Genomic DNA, 23,530 nt, shown 5'->3' with positions numbered 1-23,530 from the left:
GAGGTGCTCACAAAAGGAAAGAGATCCAGACGTAGCACGGTGTAATTTTTCCCCTGAGGCAGTCAGACATACCTCCGTTCAGCTTGGTGGGTTGTTTTGAAGTTCAGCTGAGGAAAGTACAAAAGTGGGCTGTGAGATTCAGAACCCCGGGGTGTCTGTGTTGTTAATGAAGGTGTAAGCAGTGTCAGCCGGGTGGGCCCCCACGCCCACGAAGTAAAGAACCTCGCGATCCCGTGTCACAGCTCGAACCAGATCTTTACCTGTAAACGTCTCACCCCGACCCAGCTCTCTCCACGCCGCTCTCCTCGTACTGGTTACGGGAGCCCAGGGACGGTGCTTAGCCCACCCCCACCCGCTTCCTCTGCCGTCACCTGGGGTGTGGTGCCTCCCTCCCCGCCCCCAGCTGACCGGCTCCTCTCCTGTCCGGGAGACTCTGCCCACGCTGACGCTGACGTTTCCACGCCAGCCCTGCCCCTGCAGGACCCCTCCCAGGTCTCCCCGCATCCCCTCCAAACTTCCCCCTCAGGAGAGCGCTCCGTAACCTAAACCTGACCGTGTCATTCTGTCCCCGACGACGACGGCCTTGCCCAGGCCTGGGCCCTGCAGCTCCATTTCTCTCCCCAGCCTGCTTCCTTTCCGCTCTGGAATGTGAGGGGTCCTGACAGGAGGCCTTGGGTTTGCTCCTGGCCCAGCACGCTCAGATGCCACCTCCTCCAGGCAGCTCTCCTTGGTCAGGGTCCCTCCTCCAGGGCGCTGCCCTCCCCTCAGAACCTTACCTGGGGGTGGAATGTGGGGTTCTTCCGCTTCGAGCAGGGGCCGCATCAGCATTTGCTCAGCTGCGTCCCAGCCCCTGAGGCGCCTGGCTCCTCCGAGGGCGCTGGTGGTCTGCGGTGCTTTCCTTCCCTCTCGCAGCCTTCGCAGCCCCCCACCCGCTTTCCCTGCACGCGTCCCTCCCTTCCTGATGTAGCCCCAGTGCTGCTGTGAGATCACGCAAGCTCCCCGGCTGGATGCCCTCACCCATCCACCCGGCTGCTGTCACCTCAGGACCCCGCCCTCCAGCCATTCCCGGGCTCTCATGTTCATGGTTCTGAATCTCTACGGGAAAACACTCACTCCTCAGGTGGGCTGGGATGGGCTTCTCTTTGGAGCCCCCTCTGGATCTGTTTACTTAGCTGCAGACCATGCCTTCACACAGACATCATGCTTCTTGTGGCGGCTGCTCTGTCGGTCTTGGAGCCCCAGTGCCAGACAGGCACTGGGGGTGCTGGGGGAGTAAGTGACAGGGTGAGGAGGGACTTCCGGAAGCTGAGGCCTCCACTCGAGGATCAGCCCGCTGGGGGCGGGCTGTGCGTAAATTCTAGGAAGATGGTTGTAACTGATGTGAGAGTCCTTCCCGAGGCTGTCTGAGGCTCCAGTGGTAACAGAAATCCAAGTCACAGAATTGAGTCTTTAAAAGCACCAGTGGCAAGGCTTTTGCCTGTAAACAGAGGTTCTACTTAGAAAGCCCTCCCAGGGTCAGTTCATAGCCCTACATCTGCGTCCTCAGTGATGATTTAAGGGAGCCTGGGGGTCACGAGGACAACCTGCCGGTGGCCGCGCTCCGGGGGCCTGGGCGGTGTCCCCATGGCCTCGGCTCGAGGGCCTGGGCGTCCTGGGTGACGAGACGCAGCCACGGGGTCCCCTGTCCGACAGGCTTCCCTGGCTGTCAGATTCGTATTTTTCACGCAGCAGCAGATTTGTGTTTGCTCTTCCCTATGCAGAATTTTGAACACACACAAGAGCAAGATACTGACCCAGGCCCGGCGACCCAGACAGCCCAGGCCGGTCACACCCCACCTACTTCCAGCTCTCCTCCTCCTTTGAAACAAATCCCAGTTATACTGTCTTAGAAGCATTTCATGAAATATCTTTCAAATAGAGGGATTCTTTCTTTTTAACATACCATAATGCCATATCACACCTACAAAGGACCCCAAATCCCTTAACATCATCAAATATGTAGTCTGTGTTCACATTTCCAGTTGTCACATCAGCGTCAGAACTTTGTTTTCGTTTATTAGCTTGTTGGCTCCTGTTTGCTGAGGTTATAGAGCCGTGCTGGAGTTTGATGTCTGCTAGTGGCTGGAATTCTAGAACTGGAGGGTATTTCACACTTGCCTGGCCTCTAACCGTGGCGGTGGACAAAGTGAGAAAATGCCATAAAGGTGCAAATGTGATGGGTGTTGAAAACAGTTTCAGTGCCTCTCTGGCCCAATGCCTTCCAGGTCAGCTTGGCCATGTCTGGCTGCTCAGAGGTGCCAGAAGGGATGATGGTGCCAGGGGACCCTTATGGTCTCTCTCTGACTGTGAGCCCCCTTCTGCTGCAGCAAAGGGCGAGATGTGGTGTTGGTGGGCGGGGCCGGGAGGGGAGGGAAGCCCGGCCTGCGCCGAGCAGGCCTGGAGCCTGGCCCTCCGGCCTCTGTCTGCCGCATGGCTGTCCTTAGAGCCCGACTCCTACCGGCTGGCTCTACAGCCCAGCCTGGGAGTGCGGGACGTAGGAGCGTCTGGCGACGTGGGAACCCTGCTCTCGTTTAGCCATGAAGACCTGTACCTGTGTGTATGTGTCTGCAGCTGCACCTGTGCGGATACCTACATCTGTACACCTACATCTGTGTCGTCTGCTTAGGTCTGTGTCAGCTGTATCTGTGTACCTACATCTACCCCTACACCTACATTTATCTGTATCTACGTCCATATCTATGTCTGCATGTCTACACCTACAGATACACCTACACTCATACCTATACCTACGTCTGTACCTCTGTACATCTCACATCTGCGTCATCTATTTATGTCTGTATCTGTCTGTCTACATCTACAGCTACACCTAACCTATACCTACACCTATGTATCTATACCTACATCTGTATCATCTACGTCTGCGTCCATATCTGTCTGTACGCAGCCCACCAGCTGCTTTGCTGTTGGATTTCCATAATCATTGGGGAAGCTTAGCTTTTTGTCTTCAATGATGCCCTGAAATTCCACAGTAATCCCCACAGACCCTCATACCCTAACACCTGCAATTGATTTTTTGCAAAGTGTCTCTTCTGTGTTATAAATGGGCCAAGACTTGAATCTGTCAGAAGTTAAGCTGTTTAAATTCCACTCCTACATACGAAGGACTAGGAAAGAGCGAGAAAAATATGAAAAGATGAGATTGCCCTGCTGTCAAAATAGTAAGTCTGCAAGTGAATAATGAAACCAGAGGGAAAAGGAAAAATGGAAAAATAAACAGCATCCAGAGGAGGCTCAGTTGAGGCATATAGGCTTACGTAGGACGGCCCTGCAGGCGCCAGGGGTGGGTGGCGAGGTCAGGGTCCGCTCTGCTGGATCCTCTGCTGTCCGTGGAGGAGGGGTAAGGGGACCTGCGGTGGACGGAGGAGACCGGCCAGCGGGCGTGCTGGCCGTCAGCACCGTGCCCGCCTCGCTCTCTGTGTGCCGCGGGCGTCGTCTGTGCCGTGACCTGGGCTGGACTGAAATCCAGCTCGGCAGTTGCACCACGACTGCTGGGGTGAGGAGTCCGCCCTGGCGAGATCTGGGGTCAGCCTCCGGGGCCCGGGGGTGGGACGGGGGAGCCAGCAGAGGGCACCCGCTGCTTCTCGCCGCGGGGCTGCGCTGACGGAGGCCGTGTGTCCCGAGGAGGCTCGGTGGAGGATCCCCACGAGTGGGTGCCACTGGAAGTTAGGGCCGCAGGAGGGGCAGGGGAGGAGAGTCACGAGGGGGGCTCCCGGGAGGAGATGGTCCTTCCCGCCCCCGACTCCTCCCGGACCCTGATCTGCGCTCCGCTGTATGGGACACACGGTGTGTCTGGGTTGCGTGGAGTGTCTTGGAAGCAGGTGAGAATGACCATCTCAAGAGATGTAGAAAAAGCATTTGACAAAATTCAACTTCCTTTTATGATAAAAACTCTCAACAAAGCGGGCATAGCGGGAACATACCTCAACGTAAAAAGGCCACGTATGACAAACCCACAGGTAACATCGTACTCAATGGTGAAAAGCTGAAAGCTTTTTCTCTTAGGTTGTGCTACTGTTGACTTTTGCTCTGTGGTTACCACGAGGCTTCCATAAAACATCTCCTATTTACAAGTCCCTTTAAGTGGACAGCAGCTTAACTTTGCATACAAAAGTGTTACATTTTTATGTTTTTGACGTCAATGCACTTTTTATAAAGGTGACACTCTAAGACGTTGTATACTTAGATTTGTATTAAGCGGTTGGCAAATTTTTTTTCCTGGAGAATAAAATTGTTTTGGAGAATATATTTATTCAAATATAGTATGGAGAACATATTTGTTAAAATTTTGAATATATTTATGTTGAGACGCACAGTCTCATCTTGATGTTAAAAAATGCTAAGTTGTTAGCATACAACAGTTTTTTATCTGTTTATGATTTACCTGTGAAGAGTTGACGGTTGTTAGCAGTTTTTAATAAGAGTAATTCAGGGTTGTCAGAGACTCGAGGTGAATTTGCCTGTGCTCTGCGATGCCGGGCAGCTCAGCCCTCACAGGAGCTCAGTGTGTCCGCCCAGATTGTCATAGGCTCGCTCACTCACGCTCTGAAAAACGGGGCCTTCATTCGACTCCTGCAGGGAAGACGGTGGTGCCAGACAGGAGTTGGGAACTTGAGTCACTGTGGTGCCAGCAAGATTGTCCTCATCAGAAGCGTCACTTCTCTGCATCGGGTTGAATTGCTGTGGGTTAGCAAAAATTTTAACTACCTTATAGGATTATTTAAAAAGATAAACATCATTATTTGTTACAATGATGGGTACGGATAACTAGAATAATCGGTGAACCCCGTGAAAATCTCATTTTGTTGATTGATTTCAAGTATCATCTCAAAAAAAGTTGTATCAAGGCTGACTCGTTTTCATTTTGTGATCCATCACTCATTTGGTTCCCAACCTTCGGTGAATTTTCAAATAAATAGTGAGATGTCCGCAGTGAGGAAGTGAAGCAGCAGAAGCACGGTCGGCTCCTGGACGCAGAGTCCTAGACGTGAGCGTGGGGCTGGGGGGGGCATCTGGCCCCGTTGCCGCATCCCGTTCTCTGCTTGGTTTCATGTGTCTCGTAAGTAAGAGACGATAGCACTTGGAAAAATAAGACCTGGAGAGGTTACGGGTGCAGACGCTCTTCAGTCTGGTTGGGCTGAAATCCAGGCCGAGGTGCAACAGTCGGGAAGCTGACATCCCAGCGTTCACTTGACATTTTCCGTTTCCATCTTTGGGGATTTACTAGCACGATCTTGGGCAAGGGGTTTAATTTCCCGAGTCTCAGTTTCCACCTCTCTCAAGTGAGGTTAATACGGGACCTTCCTCCCAGGTCTGTTGTGAGCAGTGAATGAGAGAATTTCCGTGGAGTCACGCACGGCCGAGGGCGGAGGGATGCCTTCCAGAAGTCTGCACTGGTCCTAATCTTTCTGCCCCTTACGCCGTTTTCACTAGTCTTTATTTTCAGAGTGGCCTCCGAAACTCCCTCATCATCACCTCCTCGTTTTGGCCCCTTCCTCTAGTCCAGCAGTGACTCAGGACACCGCGGCCATGTGGGGCTGTGCGTGTGGCCATCAGGCTCTCCTGAGAGCGGGGCGCGGCCGCCCCTCAGCGGGCTTGCATCGAGGTCAGGACGCAGACGCAGTCCATTTCGCCTGTTCTGCTGACTTAGTAGCTCCCGGCAGCAACCTTGTTTAACTCGGTTAAACACCAGGAACGTGTGGCTTCAGAAAGGAAGTGCCTTAGTGAGGAGGCCCGGCCCAGCTGTCGACAGGAAATCCTTCCTGCCGCTGACAGGCAGGCAGAGGACCCCATGGCCGCTGCCCGCTCTGACCTCGAGCTGCTAAAAGCGCCCCATCTCTCTCTTCCAGGCGGCGCTGGGCGTCCAGGTAATCAGGGTGGCAGCTGTCACAGGCGGGCCCCTGAAATTGCACGTGCTGTATCCGTCCATTGATTTTTGAAATGAACTCCAGCTGCTTTCTGAGGAAGTTCAGACCATGACATGACAGCTGATGGCCACGTAGTTTAAAGATAAAACAGAAACAACTGCGTGCTCGTTTTGAGTACAGAGTCAGCACCCTCTCGTTTGTCCGACTTGCACAAGAATGGAGCCGCTGTTGCCCTGAGCCATCTGCCGGCCGGAGCCGTGACGGCGAGACGGGAGGGGCTGATGGGGTCACCGCGCGGCTCCGGTCGTCGAGGAGTCTCCTTGGAGAGCGAGCCGGCCACCGAGAACATTCTGGGCCGGCGCACCTCATCCTTATCTTCAGGGCTGTTTTAGACAATCTCGTAATGGAGGAAAATGTTCAATTTCTGGGCTGTGAGGGTGGAAGAAGGTAGGGCCGGGAGGCTCACGGTGGGCCTGACATCCACGACGGAGGCGCCGGACTCCGCATCTCCTTACGTTACCCCTTGTTGAAGACAAGCTAGGAAACGGGGTTCGTGGAGTCTCGTAGCAACCTGGTAGGGAAGTTGGTTTGTGTCTGGCAGGGGCCTAGACTTTGGAGAGAAAGAAAAAGATAAGAGCTGGTCACGCCCTCAGCAAGCCTGCAGCTCGTGGACAGACAGGACCGAAGCACGCGAAATCCTCAGAGATCTTTGAAAATAAGTGGCGTGCTGGGTGGCTTGGAGTCAACGTGCAGAGGGAGGTTCGGGGAAAGGAGGGAGCTCGTGGCCTTCGGGGTGAGAGCTGGTGGGGCCTGCTTGGTGGCCAGGAGCTGGGGAGGGGGGGACAGGGCCCTGTCTTCCTGACGCCGGGCTGTGGGACTCGTCCCCCTCTGATGTGACGTGGCGGGATTTCTCCTGCGCCCTGAGCTGGCGCTGTGGTCAGCACCGGACGGCTCCCTTGAGACCCGTGCCCTGTCACCGGGGCACAGGTGCCCGCGGGGCTGCCGTGCAGCCAGGCCTGTCCCCGCGCGGAGCTTGGGGTCCCAGCAGACTTCATGTAGATGCAGACGTGCTCGAGCACCAGGCTGGCTGAGGAACAGACGGACCTGACCTGCAGCTCCTGGCAGGCAGCGACGAGGCAGACACCAGGGTTCCGAGTGGACTCCTTTCCCAGTTGGCAGCTGACCTCCCGGTGGGGCTGACATGCCAGCTCTGAGAGGTGTCCCTGGGATCCCGTGAGTGAGGGGACGGGGTAGAAGGGCCCGTGTCTGCACCACAAGCACACACACCTCTTTAAAAACATTCTTATTTTAAAACCTCATAACGTGAAAGCCTCTGGAGAGCGTGTTTGGGAGGTTTGGGGGACTCGTCCACCCTCGATGGGAGGGTCCCCAGCCCTGAGGGCTACTTACTCAGGAAGCAGGATGTGGGGGGGCAGCCCCTCAGCTGCAGACCGGGACCGACCTCTCCTTCCTCACCTTAGAAAGAACGGCTTGGAGGTTGGAGAGGGTTTGGAGTCACCAGCAGGGGTGTGGCGAGCGGGCCTGGCACAGTCAGTAAAAGTGGCGCCACCGGCAGCAACCGCTGTCCCCACCCAGAGATCACATTCCAGCTCCTTCGCTGGGCTGGCGGCCCGTCTCCCCCCAGGGAAGAGGTGGGTGTAGCGCGAGGCGCCGCCGTGGGCGGAGTGCCTCCCAGCCCAGACCTGCCGCCAGCTCGCGGTGGGACTCGCTGATCACGGCCTCCCGAGCGCTTCCTCCACTGGGTGACAGCATCTTCCGAGGGATGCGGCGGTCAGCCTGGGAATCTTGGAGCAGTCGCCCCCAGTCCCGTCGCTGCGCCTGCTTCTCTGCATCTCCTCGGGGCGCAGAGGCGTCTGTAGCCCTCCCCTGACGCCAGCCGACGTCACAGCCCTTGTCGACGCGTCTACGCGGGGATTCTGCCTCTGCCCTTCCCGAGGCGCCCGTGGTCTCGCTCACCTGCTGGTCCCTCCTGCCCGCACACCTGAACCATCTCAGCAGGCTGCAGGGCCTGCCCGGCACCCACCTCCACGGCCCCCGCCTCTGGGACCCCCCTTGGTTCCTTCTGGTGCCCTGTGCCCCCGCTGGCTCTTGGAGTCACGCGGTCCTGGGACACCCCATCGGGCACCCCCTGCATGTTCACCGCCCTCCACGCACACGGTGCCGCCCTCTGTGGGGGGCGGGAGGGGCAAGCGGGCTTGGCACCTGGGTCCTCGCGGTCGTCCCCCGGGCGTGTCTGTGTCCCCACCTCCTCTTGCCATGGGGACCCCGGCGGTGGTGGATGAGGAAACCACCTGATGACCTCATGGACCCTGTTTCCGCGTGAGGCCACATTGTGAGGTTCCGGGTTTACGACGTGAAGGTGGGCGTTTTCGGTAACACAGTTCAGCCCCCAACGACACAGGCCCTTTCCCTCGTTGATGACTTTGCTGCTTGTGTCCCCACTTGGATATAAAGCCCAAGAAGCAGCTCAGCGTCTGTCGCTGAATTTCCCGGCCAGCGCCCGGCACCCAGTGGCTTCCTTGCACATTTGCTGAATGAATGAATGAATGAATGAATGATAGGCTGGGACGGAAACCCCAGCTGTCGACGGTGCTCACGTGACCGCAGGCGAGTTCTCCTCTGAAGGGCTCTGACGGGCTTTCACGGGCAGCACCTGGGGTGCGAGACAGGCTGGGCTCAGGGACCTGAGTCACACGCGCTGCTGGAGGTGCCCCCCGGGGACGCTGGCCTTGCTGGGGGTCCGAGGCTCCGTGCTGTGGTACATGAGCCCCTCTGGGGAGTCGCTGCTGCTACGCTGTCCTGCCATCCTTAAAAGTGTGACTTTTCAGTATCCTGACGGGCCCATAACTCATTTTAGAAATGAACCCGAATCCACTTACAGACATGCATTCCCTCCGCACGTTTGGCGCCCCTCCTGAACTTGGCTTCCCGGCCTCCGCCCCCCTCTCCCACCTCCACCCCGCTCTCCCCTGCTCCCCGGCTGAGATGAGCCAGCTGCTGGCTCCTGGGCCCGTCACGCTCCCCTAACAACCCCGTTCGCATCGTGGTGTTGGTCTTCTTGCTGGAAGATGCAGGTGGTTCATCACGGCTGGGGAGGCCTCTGCTCCCGGGTGGCTGCAGCCCAGCCCTGATGTGACTGGTACAGCCGGGGCAGTTCTCCGAGCAGGGCAGGGCGGGAGGGTGGGCTGCAGGGGTCCCTGCTCCTCAGGTGCGACAAGCCCGCCACGTAACCCTGTGCTCTCCCCGCAGCCCGCTGAGCCCAGAGAAGGGGACGGAGGTGCTGGAGGACGTGGCGCGTCTCCTGGACGTGCCGGCGGGCATCTTCTCGGACATCGCGTGAGTGTGGGCGGGGCCCTGGGCGTCTTCTCCATCTGGTGGGTCCACTGTGCGCGTGTGGGCTTCGTTAGTCGTGTCACAGAGAAACTGGTGAGGGAAGAAGAGGAAGGAAAGGCCCAGCGGGGCTCAGGTGGTTTCTGTAAGAGCAGCTGAAACCCAAGCATCGTCAAAGGACCATAGTCCCCTGAAAGAACCCCGCCCCAGGCTTCAGGTCTCCCCGCTGCGCCAGGAACCACCCAGGAGGCTCTAGACCGTCGGGATGGCCTGGCCCCCGCAGGCGAGCCGGGGCCTCGGGGCTGGGCCCTCAGCTAATGAGGCTCTTCTGACAGCTATGCGCACGTGGTGGTCCACGGGGACGGTTATCGCTACACGGATGTTTACCGAGCGCTGAGTGCCCGGGTGGAGTGGAGAGCAGGCAGGGTTCCTGCTCTGGTGAGCTGAGCTGCCAGCAGAGGTGGACACGTAGACAGAGCCAGAGAAGGTCAGGCGCCTTCCGTCCCGTCCCCGTGAACAGAGGGATGAGGCCAAGAGGGAGGAACCTGGGGCAGGAGACCCCACCCACGGGGGGGACGTCCACATGGGAGGGTCATGCGGCCATGGGAGCCCGGCCCGGAGCCCAGGTGGCCTTGGTCCCAGTGCTGGAGCCACCGCGGATGTTCTCCAGGAAGGTGCCTTTCCAGCCGCCTGGAGAACGAACTACAGGGGACCCAGGTGGAGCCCAAGTGCCGTGAGGCTGCTGAGGTCTCCGGTGACGGGCCGTGGCCTCGGAGCGGGAGGGGCGGCGGGAGGGGCGGGTGCGAGATGAGTCACCCGCCGGCAGAGGGTCCATGTCTGTTCCGTTAAGCCGCACACGGGCCCCCGAAGCCACTTGTATTCCCACCTGTAACGTCAAGGGTCCGTTACAGCTGTCCTCTGTCAAATCGCATTGATTGGCTGTGCGTCCGGCACCGCTCCGGTGTGCAGGACCTCCAGGAGGGTTTGGTCATCAGACTCAGGCCCTGGAGTGGGAGGCCCTCACGCAGCCCAGCGGGGAGCCGTTCCTGCTGCCCGTGGCCACTTCCACAGGCCCTTTGGCCCCGTCACGGTCTCCGCGTGGCCCAGTAAGCAGGACAGACGGCCTGACCCGGAGCTTCTGACTGTTCTCTTCAAAGAGGAGGAGGGGGTCTCTGGAGCTTCCTGCCCCGTTCCTGGCTCCCGTGGGCAACTCCCCTGGGTTGCACACACCACGGGGTCCTCACGGGCTTGGCCACTGAGGACCCATCTCAGGTCCAGGGGTCCCTGCCGCACGTCTGCATAGGCACACCTGGCACGCTGACCGCACGGCGTGGGTGTGTGTTACACACGCGTGACGGAACACACGCATGACAGAATGAGTGATGGCACAGGCGGGTCTGGCACCCCAGACGGCCCCCCAGTGACACTGCACTCCTCCCTCTGTAGAGGGGACATTGAATGTGGCCCAGGGCTGAGGGAGGGAGGGAGGGAGTGGGTGCCTCCTTCATCAAAGGCAAGAACCTCGTGCGAGAACTCTAAGGGCCTCAAGTACCAGGCAGAGGGGTCCTGAGACCGGAGCTTCCAGGAGCAGCTGGCGGCCTGCAGCGCTGGGAGACCGTCCTCGCGCCTCAGAAGTAGTCACCCGAATGAGCTCTAGGGTGGGACTCCTTAGGCCCCCGCGGGGCTGTGTTCATTGAACCTTCATCATCTTCCGTTAGCAAAACCCTCCGTGGTGACCAGGCAGCAGATGGAAGGCAGAGGTCCCAGCCCCGGGCTGTTTCCTGGAGACGTGCCCTTTGCTGCCCCCCTGCCGCCCCTTGTTTCTTAGAACCCTTCCAGATGGGATAGAGGCCGGGGCTGCGCGCCCCCCCACTGCTGCCACGGGAGCGTTTGAGGGAGGGTTGGAGAGGAAAGGGAGTTGTGGGAAGTGGCGTCAGTCCTGGGGGGCTCCAGTGGGGGGCGCTCGGGCCTGGGGGCCTTTGGGAGACGCTGCCTAGCCTGCCCGGCACCCCTCTCTGGCCCCTCACCTGGGTCTGCGGCTCAGTCCCTCCAGGTCTGGAGACTCTGGGGACACAGGGGTGTCCTGGGGGCTTTCCAGGCTCGGAAGCTGGGCCGGTTCCCAGACCAGCTCTTTTGTAGACATCACCTGCCAGTCTCTTTCCTGCTCAGGGGACAGGGGCTTCCGACTTGCCCGGGGCCATGCTGCACCCCGCTCTTTCAGCCTTTGGGAGTCTGGTCCAGGGCCCTCGTGTGACTAAACCCCCGAGCGGCCCTTTCCCTGTAGCCTCGCCCGGCCCTGGAGCCCCCTGTCTGCCCTCGAGTTTGCTTCTGGGTGCCCAGGCCTCTTGGGAACCCCCGTCCTGCCCAGTTAACGCTCGTCTCGCACCTCTGAGTATTTAACGCTGTACGTGGTCTGCGGGGGTGTGTGTGGTGTCCCATGCCACACATGCACGTCCTGTGTGTCGCCCCCAGGACCCAGCACATGAGGACACGCACCAGCTGCAGGGACTGACCTGGGGAGGGGGGGGCGCCTGGGGGGACGACCGCGTGGCCAGCACGCTCTCAGGGCTGGTCATCGTGGCAGGAGAGGAGAGGAGTCTGCCCCACAAGGCGGCACTTCCAGGATTGTCTGCGTGTTTATGGAAGTACTAGTTATGCTTCATATGTTTTTTTAATGGTTATGTAGCTGTCAAGCAAATTTCATTATTTCTTATTACATCGTTAGAGGCCATTAAAACGGCATCAGCACACTGGGGTAATTATGCCGGCAGACGCACACGACCGCGGTTGTGATTTTATAATCTAATCATGGCTGTCCGAGGAGGCAGTGCTGATTGATGCGGCTCTTGGTCAGGTGGGCGGTGCTGCAGGGCCTCGCAGACTCCCAGCCAGTGGGGGCTTCAACCAGCTCGGGGAACGCAGGCGCCAGCCTCATCCCGGGTCCCCCTTCGGGTCCCCCTTCGTGAGTCCTCGTGAGGCGGGAAGCGGTGTGATCTCCCTTCCGTGTGGTCGACTGCGCTGACGAAGGGCGGTTCCTGAAGATGCAGCGGGAACTCATGGCCTGACGTGTTCACGAGGTCCTGTGCACAGGCCAGGTCAGCTGGACCCTGCAGGAGCCCAGCTAGGACGCGGCCCCCCGTCCCGTGCCCACCGCTGACCCTCCACACCTCCCTCCCCATGTGAGGACCCCCGCAGGTTTGGAGGATCCTGGAAGACGTGCTTCAGTTTCCTGGAGCAGAGATTGTACTTGTTTACCTCCTGTCTTGTTTCCCTGGCGACTTGGCAGAACTGCCCCTGTTTTACAGCTGGGCAAACCGAGGCCTCGGAGGTTAAGGCTCAGCAGGGTGACAGATGGCGACACAGGACGCGGCCGTGCAGTGGAGACCCTATGCAGAGGCTTTCACATCCCCGCGCATCAGAGCAGGTGCTGGGGAGCGAGCGCCTGAGCTCACGTCGTGTTCGGCCATGAGGGGTTGGATATGCCCCGTGCAGCGGGGTGACCCTTCCCTCGCCGGTGCCAGGGCCAGGGCTCGGCTGCTCAGGGGCTGGGCCGTCACAGACCAGGTGTCAGGTAGGGAGTCGGTGACGGCAACACGGACCCTCCATACGGGGCGTGCTTTCCACGCTAGGCGGTCCCAGGGTCACGGCTGTGCATCCCGGGGTCACATGTGTGCATCCCAGAGGCATGTGTGTGGCGTCCCGGAAGGAAGGAGGGCCCTGGTGCCCCGTCGGCCTCTCCCGCTGGTCCCGCAAGTGTTGGGGCAGGTGAACCACCCCTGTGTGCTCCGTCTTTGGGAATCCAGGGACATCTGTGAGATCTTTAGAGAAAACCGTCGGCACTGGAGGGAAGATTAGATTTGGGGGGTCCCACGTTCCTGGAACTCGGCAGACGTAGTTTAGATTAGACACGTCCCGGAAGCCACGCTTAAACCCAGAGCCGCGCCGCGTGGATCTGCTGTTAGTACTTTGATGGTGGGTGTGGACGCTCGTGTTAGGAAGGACTTCTCCTAGTTTTGGAAGCAGTTGCACTAGATGTCGTGGCTCAGTCCCAGACGTAGCCCCACCGTCCACACGCGTGTCAGGCGCCGGTGGGAAGCGTCGGCACACGCGTGATCTGCACGGTAATTAACGTTTAACCCAGCACAGACATCAGGCAGTCGCTGCACTTGCTAGAAGGTCCCAGAGCAACGGTTTTCAGGCCGCTTGTGGAACTAGGAGGGGGCGGAACCCGACTCCCACGGCGAGGGTGCAGACACCGCGGCAGGAAGTCTCCAGGGGCCGGGGAGGCCCCCTTGTCCACCCCGGGAGCATCCAGCAGGGGCCGGGGAGAGGTTTGCTGCATCCCCTCGGACCCTGGGGCCTGGGGGGTCCACAGAGGATGCTGCGTGCGACGCGGGCGGAGGGTCGGACAAGTCCTCCGGGTGCCACACGAGGGGGGGGCGGGACCCGGGAAGACTCGGCTCGGCCGCGACAGCGGGGGTGGAGAGGGAAGGTGGCACTGCTGCAGGACGTGGTGACGTTTCTTGTACAGGGAGGTGACCGGGAGGCCCCGTGGCTGGATGAGCCACCAGAGCTGTGGGCGCCACGGCAGGAGCTGCTTCAGGAGCGCTCGCTGCGCCTGCGGCGAGGCCCAGGCTCCTGGGTGGAACGTCCGACAGCAGAGGTGCTGGAACGACGGCCATGCTACCCCTGGGGGCTCCGCAGTCCCCTCTGCAGAGGACCCGGCTGGCCCGGGAGCTGGGCCAGAGGCCGCCTGAGGGACAGGACCCGAGCGAGACCAGGGGTCACGAGTGGAGGTAGCCCCTGAATGCCAAGAAGCCCTGAGGCTCGTGGAGGCGTGGTCTGAGCTCCCACGACCTGGAGCAGCGGGCCGGCCTCTGGATGACGCGCTCGGGAAGGAGGGGAGGGGACAGAGTGGATGCAGAGGAGGTGGCACGTGGCACACGCCTGACTCGGTGATTTGGTTCCTGCTAGCGGTGTTTCTGCCATTTCTGAGAGTGTCGCTGTCCTTTCCACGTAACTCTTCTCAAGCGCGTCCCTTTCACTTGAGTCTCACTCTCGTGCACTTTTCCTTACATCACCCTTATTAGGAGTGCCTTTGAAATGATCCTGTCACAGACGCTGGAATTGGTGTGGAGCGGGTGGGAGGCCCGGCAGGGGGCAGGGCCAGGTTAGAACATGCAGGTGACTGGCGGCCTGGCAGCGTCTGGGGAGGTGCAGGGCGGCGTCACCTGTGACTCAGCTGGGCTCCCTTTAAGGGAGGACAGCCCTTGGGTCCTCAGGGTCCTCGTCGTAAATGGAGGCGACCGCGCCTGCTTTGCTGGAGAGATTAAACACGGTACACGCGAAGTTCCCATGCGCACGGAGGCTCAGCAGGTGGCAGGCACGTGGTTTTGTTCTCAGCGGTGGTATTCGGTGGTTGAATCTGTGCATACTGATAAGACTCCATGGCATCAGTGAGGAAGGCCCAGCCCCTGGACCAGGGGAGGGCAGTCGAACTGAATGCTAAGCCTGTCGTGGGGAAACTCACCGATCACCAAGAAGAGCAGCTGCCTTGCCAGGGGCATCACGATGGCCAGGAGCCCCTGGAAACCACGCGTGTGACGGGAAGGGCCACCTCTGAGCGGCCCACACCGTTCCGGCCCCCTCGACACCAGCTCCTGGGGGTTGTGTCCGGGAGATGACGGCCCAGGTGATGCGGAGCTGGGACAGTCCTGACGAAGGCGGCCTCCCTGCCCCCCTTCAGACGAATCAGTTGTTAAAAGGGGGGTGTACTTTTCAAAGTCATGGGCAGCACAGTATTTAAAAGCTTTGGAAATTTTTTTTACCAGATATTCATTTTTAATTATTATTTATTTATTAATTAAGTTATTTATTTTTGCTGTGTTGGGTCTTCGTTTCTATGTGAGGGCTTTCTCTAGTTGTGGCAAGCAGGGGCCACTCTTCATCGCGATGTGCGGGCCTCTCACTATCACGGCCTCTCTTGTTGTGGAGCACAGGCTCCAGACGCGCAGGCTCAGTAGTTGTGGCTCACGGGCCCAGCCGCTCCGCGGCATGTGGTATCTTCCCGGACCAGGACTCGAACCCGCGTCCCCTGCATCGGCAGGTGGACTCTCAACCACTGCGCCACCAGGGAAGCCCCCCTGCCAGTTATTTTTTTACTGAGTAGTTCTAAAGATTTCAATAAGTTTTTTAAACAGCTCTTTTCAGGAGAATTTTTAAAATACCCGTCTCTTTCCTTTCTGCTTTTGGTTCCTGCGGCTCCCTTGGGAACAGAATACTGAAAACAGTTTCCATAACAATTTTTCTTTTTCCCTTGTAAGAATATCTGCTTGTTATTGTTGGATATTGGGGTTGATTTGGACTTTTTGTAAGAGCCCTGCCGTGTGTGTGTTAGAAAAGCGAAGCCTGTGGATAGAATTCCTGCAATCTGGGAACAGAGTCACAGTGACCCCGCAAAGCCACCCCCGCGGAGGTCGCGTGTGGAGGAGCAGCGCCTGGGGTGCGTGCGGCGTTCAGGGAGGAGGCCCGTGTGCTGAGCGGTTCTCACGTCTGTTAAACGGTCTCTTCCAGGGTCTCGGGACCAGCGGTGACCTTCAGGGTGCGCGCCAACCTCCAGAACGTGACGGCGGCGGACGCTGCGAAGGCGGCAGGTGAGGCTGCTTCCGCGCAAGCGCACGCACCCGCCCGGGGAAGGGGAAGGGGGCCAGCTGCTCCGAGGACCGCCGTCTCCCCAGAACCCCGATACTCATCGGGTGGGGCCCGGAGGGGAGTGGCTGGCCTCCCGGGGGTGGGGGCTGGCGACCGCACTGCTCGCTCGGATCGAAGGTGGTGTAGGGGCGGGCCTCCGGCCTCTGCGAAGAGCCCGTGTGGACAAAACAATGCCCTGGTGCTTTGAGGTTTTCCGTCCCGTCCCAGCCCAGCAGCTCGCACGGGCTTCACCGTGTCCACCTGGCCCACGAGAGCACGGGACGAAGGTCCGAGTAGCCCAGTGCTTGACCTCGGCGTCCCTCTTAGAGCCCAGCCCGTCACGCGCTCACGCATTTTGAGATCTTCTGGGGGGGTCCCAGCGTGTGGTTGGTGTTTGTCACCGAATGAAAAACGCAAAGCGCAGAACGTGGGGTGTGTACGAAGGCTGCTTTCCCCTGCAGCCCACGTTTGTTTTCAGCTACTGAAAACTTGTGTAAAATGTACAGTCTTTCCGCCCAGTAAGAAAAATACAGGAAACGTAACAGAACCTGAGCCTCACGTTTCCCAGTAACTCAGTGGGAAGGACTCTCGTGCTTTATGGTCGTTTGTAAGCGCAGTGGCTGAATGCACCGACCCAGACGCAGCGGAAAATGACTCTTTGTTTCAGCCAGTCCTGTATGTGGCTAAATATATGAACTATTTTTAATGAAACCTACATTTTCTCCCCGGTGTACGGTGCAGCCTGGGATTTGGGCTGACTTCGAGATCTGGGCATTTAGTTCTCGTCCATTGAGGGATCACCTTATGACGTCTATTAAAGTTTCTTTATCCAGTGACGGTCAACAGGGCATAAAAATAGCTGTAACACCCTATTTGGTGGAACAGACTGCAGCTCTTCTCTATTTTGGTTGCTGTTGGCTTTTCCTTGTAGGATATTTTGATGCCCTTAGGGACTCTGATTTGCCGAAAGGAATGATTTGGGGAACAGAATTTTTGGTTAAAGAAGAATTCCTTGCTACTTCCCAGAAAGCCTGTGGAGAGCTGACGCGCACGCCCCCAGCCCACCTGCCTCCCAGGCTTCATTTCACTGTAACGGGTGGAGCTCGGGGTCCAGCTGAGCAGAGCAGCCTAGTGGGTCCCGGAGAAAGGAAGTCAGCAGATTCCATTCCAAACACTCCGCTGGATGAAAAGGAGCGGAATTCCGCGTCAGTGGCTTCACCCTGCGTGACCACGGGCTCCTTCCCTGCACAGCACCCATTTGATGGTCCTCGTTCCCCAGCATAAGAGATTATTGAATATATTTAAGACCAAATCAGTTATCACTTTTTACCCAGAAATGCATTAACGATTGTTCCATAATTGGCAATTCATTCCGGTGCTGGGAAGTAATACTTTCAAAATTGGATTTGCTGGAACTTAAGGGTGCTCTGAATGGAATAAAATGGAACGAAGTCTTTTTATCTTGTAGAGTCGTGACCATATATTCATGACAATGGCATTTCATTTATTTTATTGCTTTCTGTGGGAAATGAGGTTGATTATTCGAAGTCTGGTTCCTTGGTCATTTTAAACGTGTTCACGTCAGGTACCGAGGGGGAAATTGTACATGCAGTTTGAGTGTCGTATCGCCGGCCCTCTAAATACTCAGATTTCTGAATTACATTTTCGTGAACCAGCATAGCTGTGCCAGCCAGGGTGTTCCTTGCTTGTGCAAAATGGATGACACACGTGCATGATTTTGAAACTTCGTTTCTTTGGTGTTTTAAATAATTTCATGACGTTATGGCTGTACCCGATGCTATACAGGGAAAGGATTACGGGGAAGAGTCTGTGACCATAGGATCTGAGCGTCTGGCGGCAGAAATACCAAACTGTAGTGGCACCTCGACCCCGGCCACCTTGAGGGCGTGTTTGCTGCCTCCTCCAGTGCGGGGTCCACCTAGGGGTGGACGTGACCCCGTGTTATCAGGAAGAGTTTGAACTTAGAAGGACGTTTCGTGGCTCCAGTTTTAGAACACGATGTGGAATCTTACTAGTGTCGTTGTGGCGATGTGGGCGGGGCCGGCAGGATGGGCCGCGTACAGACCGCCCAGCCTTCCGCCCGCGTGTCGGTGCCCCTGCAGATCCCGGGACCGTTTGCCTTTGGTTCTCGCCGTGGGGCTTCCTGGCACGGCGCTGTACGCCCCTCTTGTTACCAACAAAGGGAGACGTGACCCTGTGATGGAGTTCAAAGGGCATTTCCTTTGCCTGTTCTGCACAGGGTGGTACAGAACTTAATGAAGAGTCATGCAGCCGATGACACGTCTGTCCCCGTCAGACATGGTCCGGGTTTGTCCTGAAAGGTGGATGCAGTGGGTTTCCTTGTACGGGTGGTTCTTTCCCGGGCATTAGTTAGTGAACTCGGGCGTGGACGTCAGCTGTGAGTGAACAGTGGTTCCCAGGAGACACTTCCTGCGCTCAGAGCGCACAGAGAAAACCGGTGGTTACCTTCAGTCTTCGTGGCCACGTCGTCTAGTCAAATTGAGCAGGACGGAAAAATCCTTTTCTCACTCTTCATTTTCTCGGTAGCTTATCCTTAAGTGGAGTATTTCTAACCCGTGTGTGCGTCTCCCTTCAGGGAGGATGTGCTTGATCACCTTTAGAGGAAGCACACGCTCTGCTCCCCGCGCCCCGCGGAGACGCCTGCCCCGTGGTCCCCGGGGCCGTGGCCTCTTGCGTGCACTGCGCGTCCCTCCTGCCCTGAGATCGGCCGTGTCTGCTACCCCCCCGGGGGCCTTTTCGGCCTCAGCTCCTCTTTGCTGGGGTGTTTGACTCGTGACTGTCCGGCAGGCGATGGGCCGGGCTCAGGGGCTCGTCTCCCTTGGATCTTAGCGCACCAGCTGCGTCCTGTCTAATCCAAGCTCTGGCCTCAGCACTCGGCTTCTGTTCTCCCTCTGGGCTCATTTCAAGTAACACACGTGATTTTAAATCCTAGCGTCTCCCGTTTGGAGAACGATGCCTTTAAACACTGTCGGGTGCGGGCCCAGGGCTGGGAACCGGGACAGCTGGACGCCAAGACCCACCCCGGACCGTGAGCTCTGCCCAGCCTCCAGGTGAAGGGGGCAGGCGTGTCCTTCTGCGAAGTGTGATGCCGTCGCTCCTGGGAGATCGGAGTGACCCCTGCTGTGATGCCCACGCAGTGCAGCCGTCTGGACGGCCGACCAGGCTTCTCCCTGACGGGAGCACCACGTGAGGCCCAGGCCACAGGGACGTATGCAGAGCCCGGCCTTCGGAGGAGGGGATGCCTCACCTGGGTGCTTGTCGGGGGGCTCTGAGGACCAGCGTGGGTGCCAGGTGGGCTGGAGGGGAGAAGGGGGCCGTGCAAGGGGCAGCCACGGGTCCGGGCGGGGCCGGCAGCTTGACTGTCACCCGACTCAACCCGTGGCAGAGCCTTTGGGTCCGTGAGAAGGGCTCAGCGAGTTCATGGCGGCTTGTGGGGTCAGCGCTGCCTTCCTGACACCCCAGGGGCTTGGCCAGTGGCCCAGGTGCCCGCACCTGCACAGGGAATCCCGGAACAAGGAGGCTGCTGGCCCAGGGGAGGAGGGGCTCCTTGCGGCAGCGCCAGCTGCACACACAGGTTCCCCTGACGGCCCGGCCTGCTTGCCGTGGTCACACCCTCTGTTCTCGCCTGGGATGCAGTGCCTGCACCTGAGTGTGGGCAGGCAGCTGTGCGTGTAGGTGCCCGGAACCGGTTTTGCACGCAGTGTGCTTTCATTGTGATTGAGAGCCCGGCATAAATGTTGGAGGGGCTGGTGAGCCCTGGAGCTGGAAAGAAGGCTGTGCTTTCTCAACGAGACTGAGGAGGATGCTTTGGAAGTGCTCGTGCGGTCCAGCTGCTGAGAAACCGTGCCCTCTGCAGGTGGCCGGGACGCCTGTGAAAAGCTGCTAAAAGCCAAAGCCTACAGGGACTCTCATCTTCTCCAAGACGTGACGTGAGAGAATCGGAGGATTTTTAGGTAAAAGCGACGTCGGGGTCCCTCCTGATCCGTGCCTCGTGGCACAGACGAGAAACGCAGGCCAGAGCGGCGGTGGGCTCGTGGTGGGACGCGGGGAGCCCGCGGCAGCGGCGGGGAGCGGCCTGGTCTCAGCTCTCCAGGCAGTTCTGGTGCGGTCGCCTCACAGCCTCGGGCAGGTTCCAGGTCGAGGGCCCGTGAAGCCTGGCTGAACCTCGGGGGTCACCAGCGACGGGCAGGGGGCCCTGCAGGGTCAGCTCACCTGCTGCTCCCATTTCAGCAGGCGGGTTGGCAGACACGGCGCCCGAGGACTGAGGCGGGAAGGTGGGCAGCAGAGGAAACCGGCCGGGGGTCTGGGGGCTCGGCAAGGGTCTCGGACTCCAACAGGGCGATTCCGGAAAAGAATCTGAATAATTTTCCAGCTCTGTCTGTTGTATATCCTGTGCTGTTACCTGGAAGGGACGAGCTTGCTTTATTTCGCTGAATGGATAGACTGTGTGTTTCCAAAGTGAAGTGCGCGACAGAGGCCTGTCCTCCTGCTGGCCGTCGGATGCACCCTCCATGTCTGCCGTCCAGGAGCGAGGCTCATCTGGGCCGAGTGAACGTCCCCCTCCGCAGAGGGAGTGTGGCCTGGAGCCCCTGCTTTAGCGGGCGCTCGTGCTTTTCCTGAGGATGAGAAAGGGGTCTAAAGACAGAGCCGCGGTCCTCACGCCTGTTCGGGAGGAAGCAGGGGTGGTGACGGCTTCATCCTGGATGGATTCGCGACCAGCTGCAGAACACGCGGCGGGTGGAAAGGTGCCGCTCTTGCTACTGGAAACAATGAATCTATTAACAGTGAAAACGTGCTGTCACTCGGGGGGATAGTTCAGTTTTTGGAGAACGCAGCTCAAGAAGTTCCTGTGATAACAGTCGGGGCTGCTCCCTCTTCGTACTTACGTGAAGACAGAATCTGCTTCTGTTCGGATAGACTTGGAGACCCGTCTGCAGACGAATCTCCTGTCTCATCTTCGGTCCCAGAAAGGCATTTTCTGGCTTCTTTTGGGCACCCCCTCCCACTGCTACAGCCCGCAGCAGAGTGGACGGGAGGCTGAGACCAGGCGTTTTCCACGCACGGGCCTCCCTTTCCTCCTGGGATCTGCTGGCTGCCCCGGAGTTGGATGCAGCCCAGAGCCGAGGGCCGTTCGTGGGCAGCTGTCAGTGTCAGAACCAAATGCCGACACGATGCGATCCTGCAAAGGCAGAGGAGTCGGGACGGGAGTGGAGCCCAGAGCTTGGGGGTCCTGGGGGGCCAGACCCACGCAGGTTCTGGAAGCTGTGAGCACTGGCCGGGGCTGGGCGTGCGAGGGTGGAAATGTGGACCCGGGATGGCCTGCTTACTCCCTGGCCAAACACGAGTGCAGAACCGGGGAGTGGGAAGGGGCCGGCTTAGCTTCGAGGTATCCACGCCGAGGACTTCTACGTTCTGTTGTCTCTGGGGTCGAGGCGTCTCATGGAGCTGCTTTTCGTCGAGGCCAGTTTCCCACTTACCGGTCATTGGTTGGTACCAACGCAGGGCGGCCGAGTGCCAGGCCCTGTGCCGGCAGTGGGGATGCCGGGGTGACGGAACAGAGACTGGGCTCTGGTGAAGGTGCGGCCCAGCGAGGGAGACGGAGGAGGAGGACGTAAACATGCAGCGCGATGTAATACGGCGCGGCATGGCGTAAGGACGCGCTCTATAGCAGTAAGGCAGTGTCGCAGCGCATGCACTGTCACGTGATATAATTTTGTCATTACGTAGTTATTTGACGTTACCTGACGTATAGTACACGGTAGAGCATGACGTGGTGTGCGGTGTGTTATAGCGTAGCGTTGTATGTAGCAGTAGGATGTAACAGACTGTAAGACGGTACACCGTACGATAGCGTACTGTACATCACATCACCTCAGGGAACATGGAGTGGTCTGAAGAGAAACCAGGCAGGGCATGGGCACTGGACGGGTCGGGACGGGAGCTGGTTTAAATGGTGGCCAGACAAGGCCCCGAGCGGCCGTAGAGACAGAAGCTGAGGCCGCCGGCAGCCAGGCCTCTGCCTACGAGCAGTGGGATGTCTGCATCTCTGGGTCGGGGCCCTGGATCTGGGAGTTGGCGACACGATGCCCAGCACATCCTTGGAGTCTGTCTGTGGTTGTCAAGGTGGGTTTTGTAGTCTCACACTTATAAGCCCCGTTTCCTTCCTTCCTTCTCCTTCCCTCTTCCCGCTCTGTGCTGGTGCCAGGAGTCACAGAGAACCATATAGAACAGGTCTTGTCCTCTCCAAGCCTGGAGTCTGCTGGAAAGAGAGACATTGTGGCCCAGACAGCCTGGGGAGGCAGGGAGGGCTTCCTGGAGGAGGCATCTCGCGGGAGCACTGGGGTTCACGAGGGGGCGCGATGGGCTCAGACCCGCAGTTTTAATTGTGATACATGACACTTCTGAAAGCTCCTGGCTTCAGCTCGAGGGATGTATGGGGAGACGAGGTGCGCTAGAGGTGTTTGTGTGGTCCAGAGGGACACGCGTCACGGACGGGGACACGGCGACGTCGTGGGTGAGGTCACAGGGGCCCTGGGGACACGTCTGCTGGACCCGGTGTATGATGACGGTGCTGAGTGTGCGAGAAGCGTCCAAGCTGAGGGCACCAGATTTTCTGGCTGGGTCACCCAGGCAGAGGGGCGTTTGCCGGGCGGTGGGCGGGGGGGCAGGAAGCACTCAGGACAGGACGACGTGTTATGGGGACGCGGTAAGTGCGGTTTGGCCCATGTGCGTCTGGGGCCCCGTGTCTTCCAAGAGGGACCCGTGCAGGTGCAGCTGGAGAGAAGTGGCCCCGGCGGCCCCGAGCTGACCCGAGCCGGGCAGGTGCCACCTGAGCAGCTGCTGTCTGCGGAGGGCAGCCTTCTCGGTCACACGGGCCCCGCCCAGCCCTGTGACCTGTGGCCCAGCGCTCTGGGGCTAAGTCCCAGTTGGCTCGTGTGAGAAGGACGCAGAACCCTGACCCACAGGACCGTCGAGGGCTGGGTGAGGGCCTGGCACGCAGGCCCCCGCGGGGCAGGGTCCTGTGAGCTGCCCCTGGGATGTGGTTGCCAGGCTCCTTCCCTACACGTGGGCCTCCCCCTCCACTGCCGCAGCCCTCGGCCCCGGGGGCTCAGTGCTGATCTCAGTGGTCAGGGCGTAGCCGGCCGCCCCTGGAGGAGGTGACCCGCCACGTGCAGGGCTCAGGTGGACGCTGTGTCCAGTGCCGGGGCTCCGGGCCCCCGGCGACACGCAGAGGACACGCGCTGCTGTCCCTTTGCCCTTCTGCTTAGTGAGTGTCCAAAACCCCAGTCCTTCCAAGTCACGCAACTGTTCCCGCAGTTGATCGTTGTGACGCTTCGTCGGCACGTGGACGCTGTTCCTCCTCTTCTCAGCACAAACCTGAGTGTCTTTGTGCCTAAGTGGGAGGTGGCTGGTTTTAAAAATAGGGCTGTGGCCGCAGCGCAAGACAGGCACCCGCGGGAGGAGACGCGGTGACAGCACGGGCGGGCCACGGGCAGCGTGCGGGGAGGGACAGTGTGGCCCGT

At 59.0% G+C, this 23,530-nt stretch overlaps 1 protein-coding gene across 1 annotated transcript in view; it reads left to right on the top strand.

The window, feature by feature from the left end:
• Positions 1 to 23,530, top strand: part of PTPRN2 (protein tyrosine phosphatase receptor type N2) — a 523,279-nt gene that overhangs the window by 94,158 nt on the left and 405,591 nt on the right. Inside the window, exons 11-12 of the mRNA XM_065883635.1 lie at positions 9,195 to 9,281; positions 15,849 to 15,928. Coding sequence (XP_065739707.1) covers positions 9,195 to 9,281; positions 15,849 to 15,928 — 167 coding nt within the window. The remainder of the gene's footprint in view (positions 1 to 9,194; positions 9,282 to 15,848; positions 15,929 to 23,530) is intronic.

Source organism: Phocoena phocoena, chromosome 9, assembly GCF_963924675.1.
Source record: "Phocoena phocoena chromosome 9, mPhoPho1.1, whole genome shotgun sequence".
NCBI classification, from domain to species: Eukaryota; Metazoa; Chordata; class Mammalia; order Artiodactyla; family Phocoenidae; genus Phocoena; species Phocoena phocoena.
This window is presented reverse-complemented; position numbering and strand designations above follow the sequence as displayed.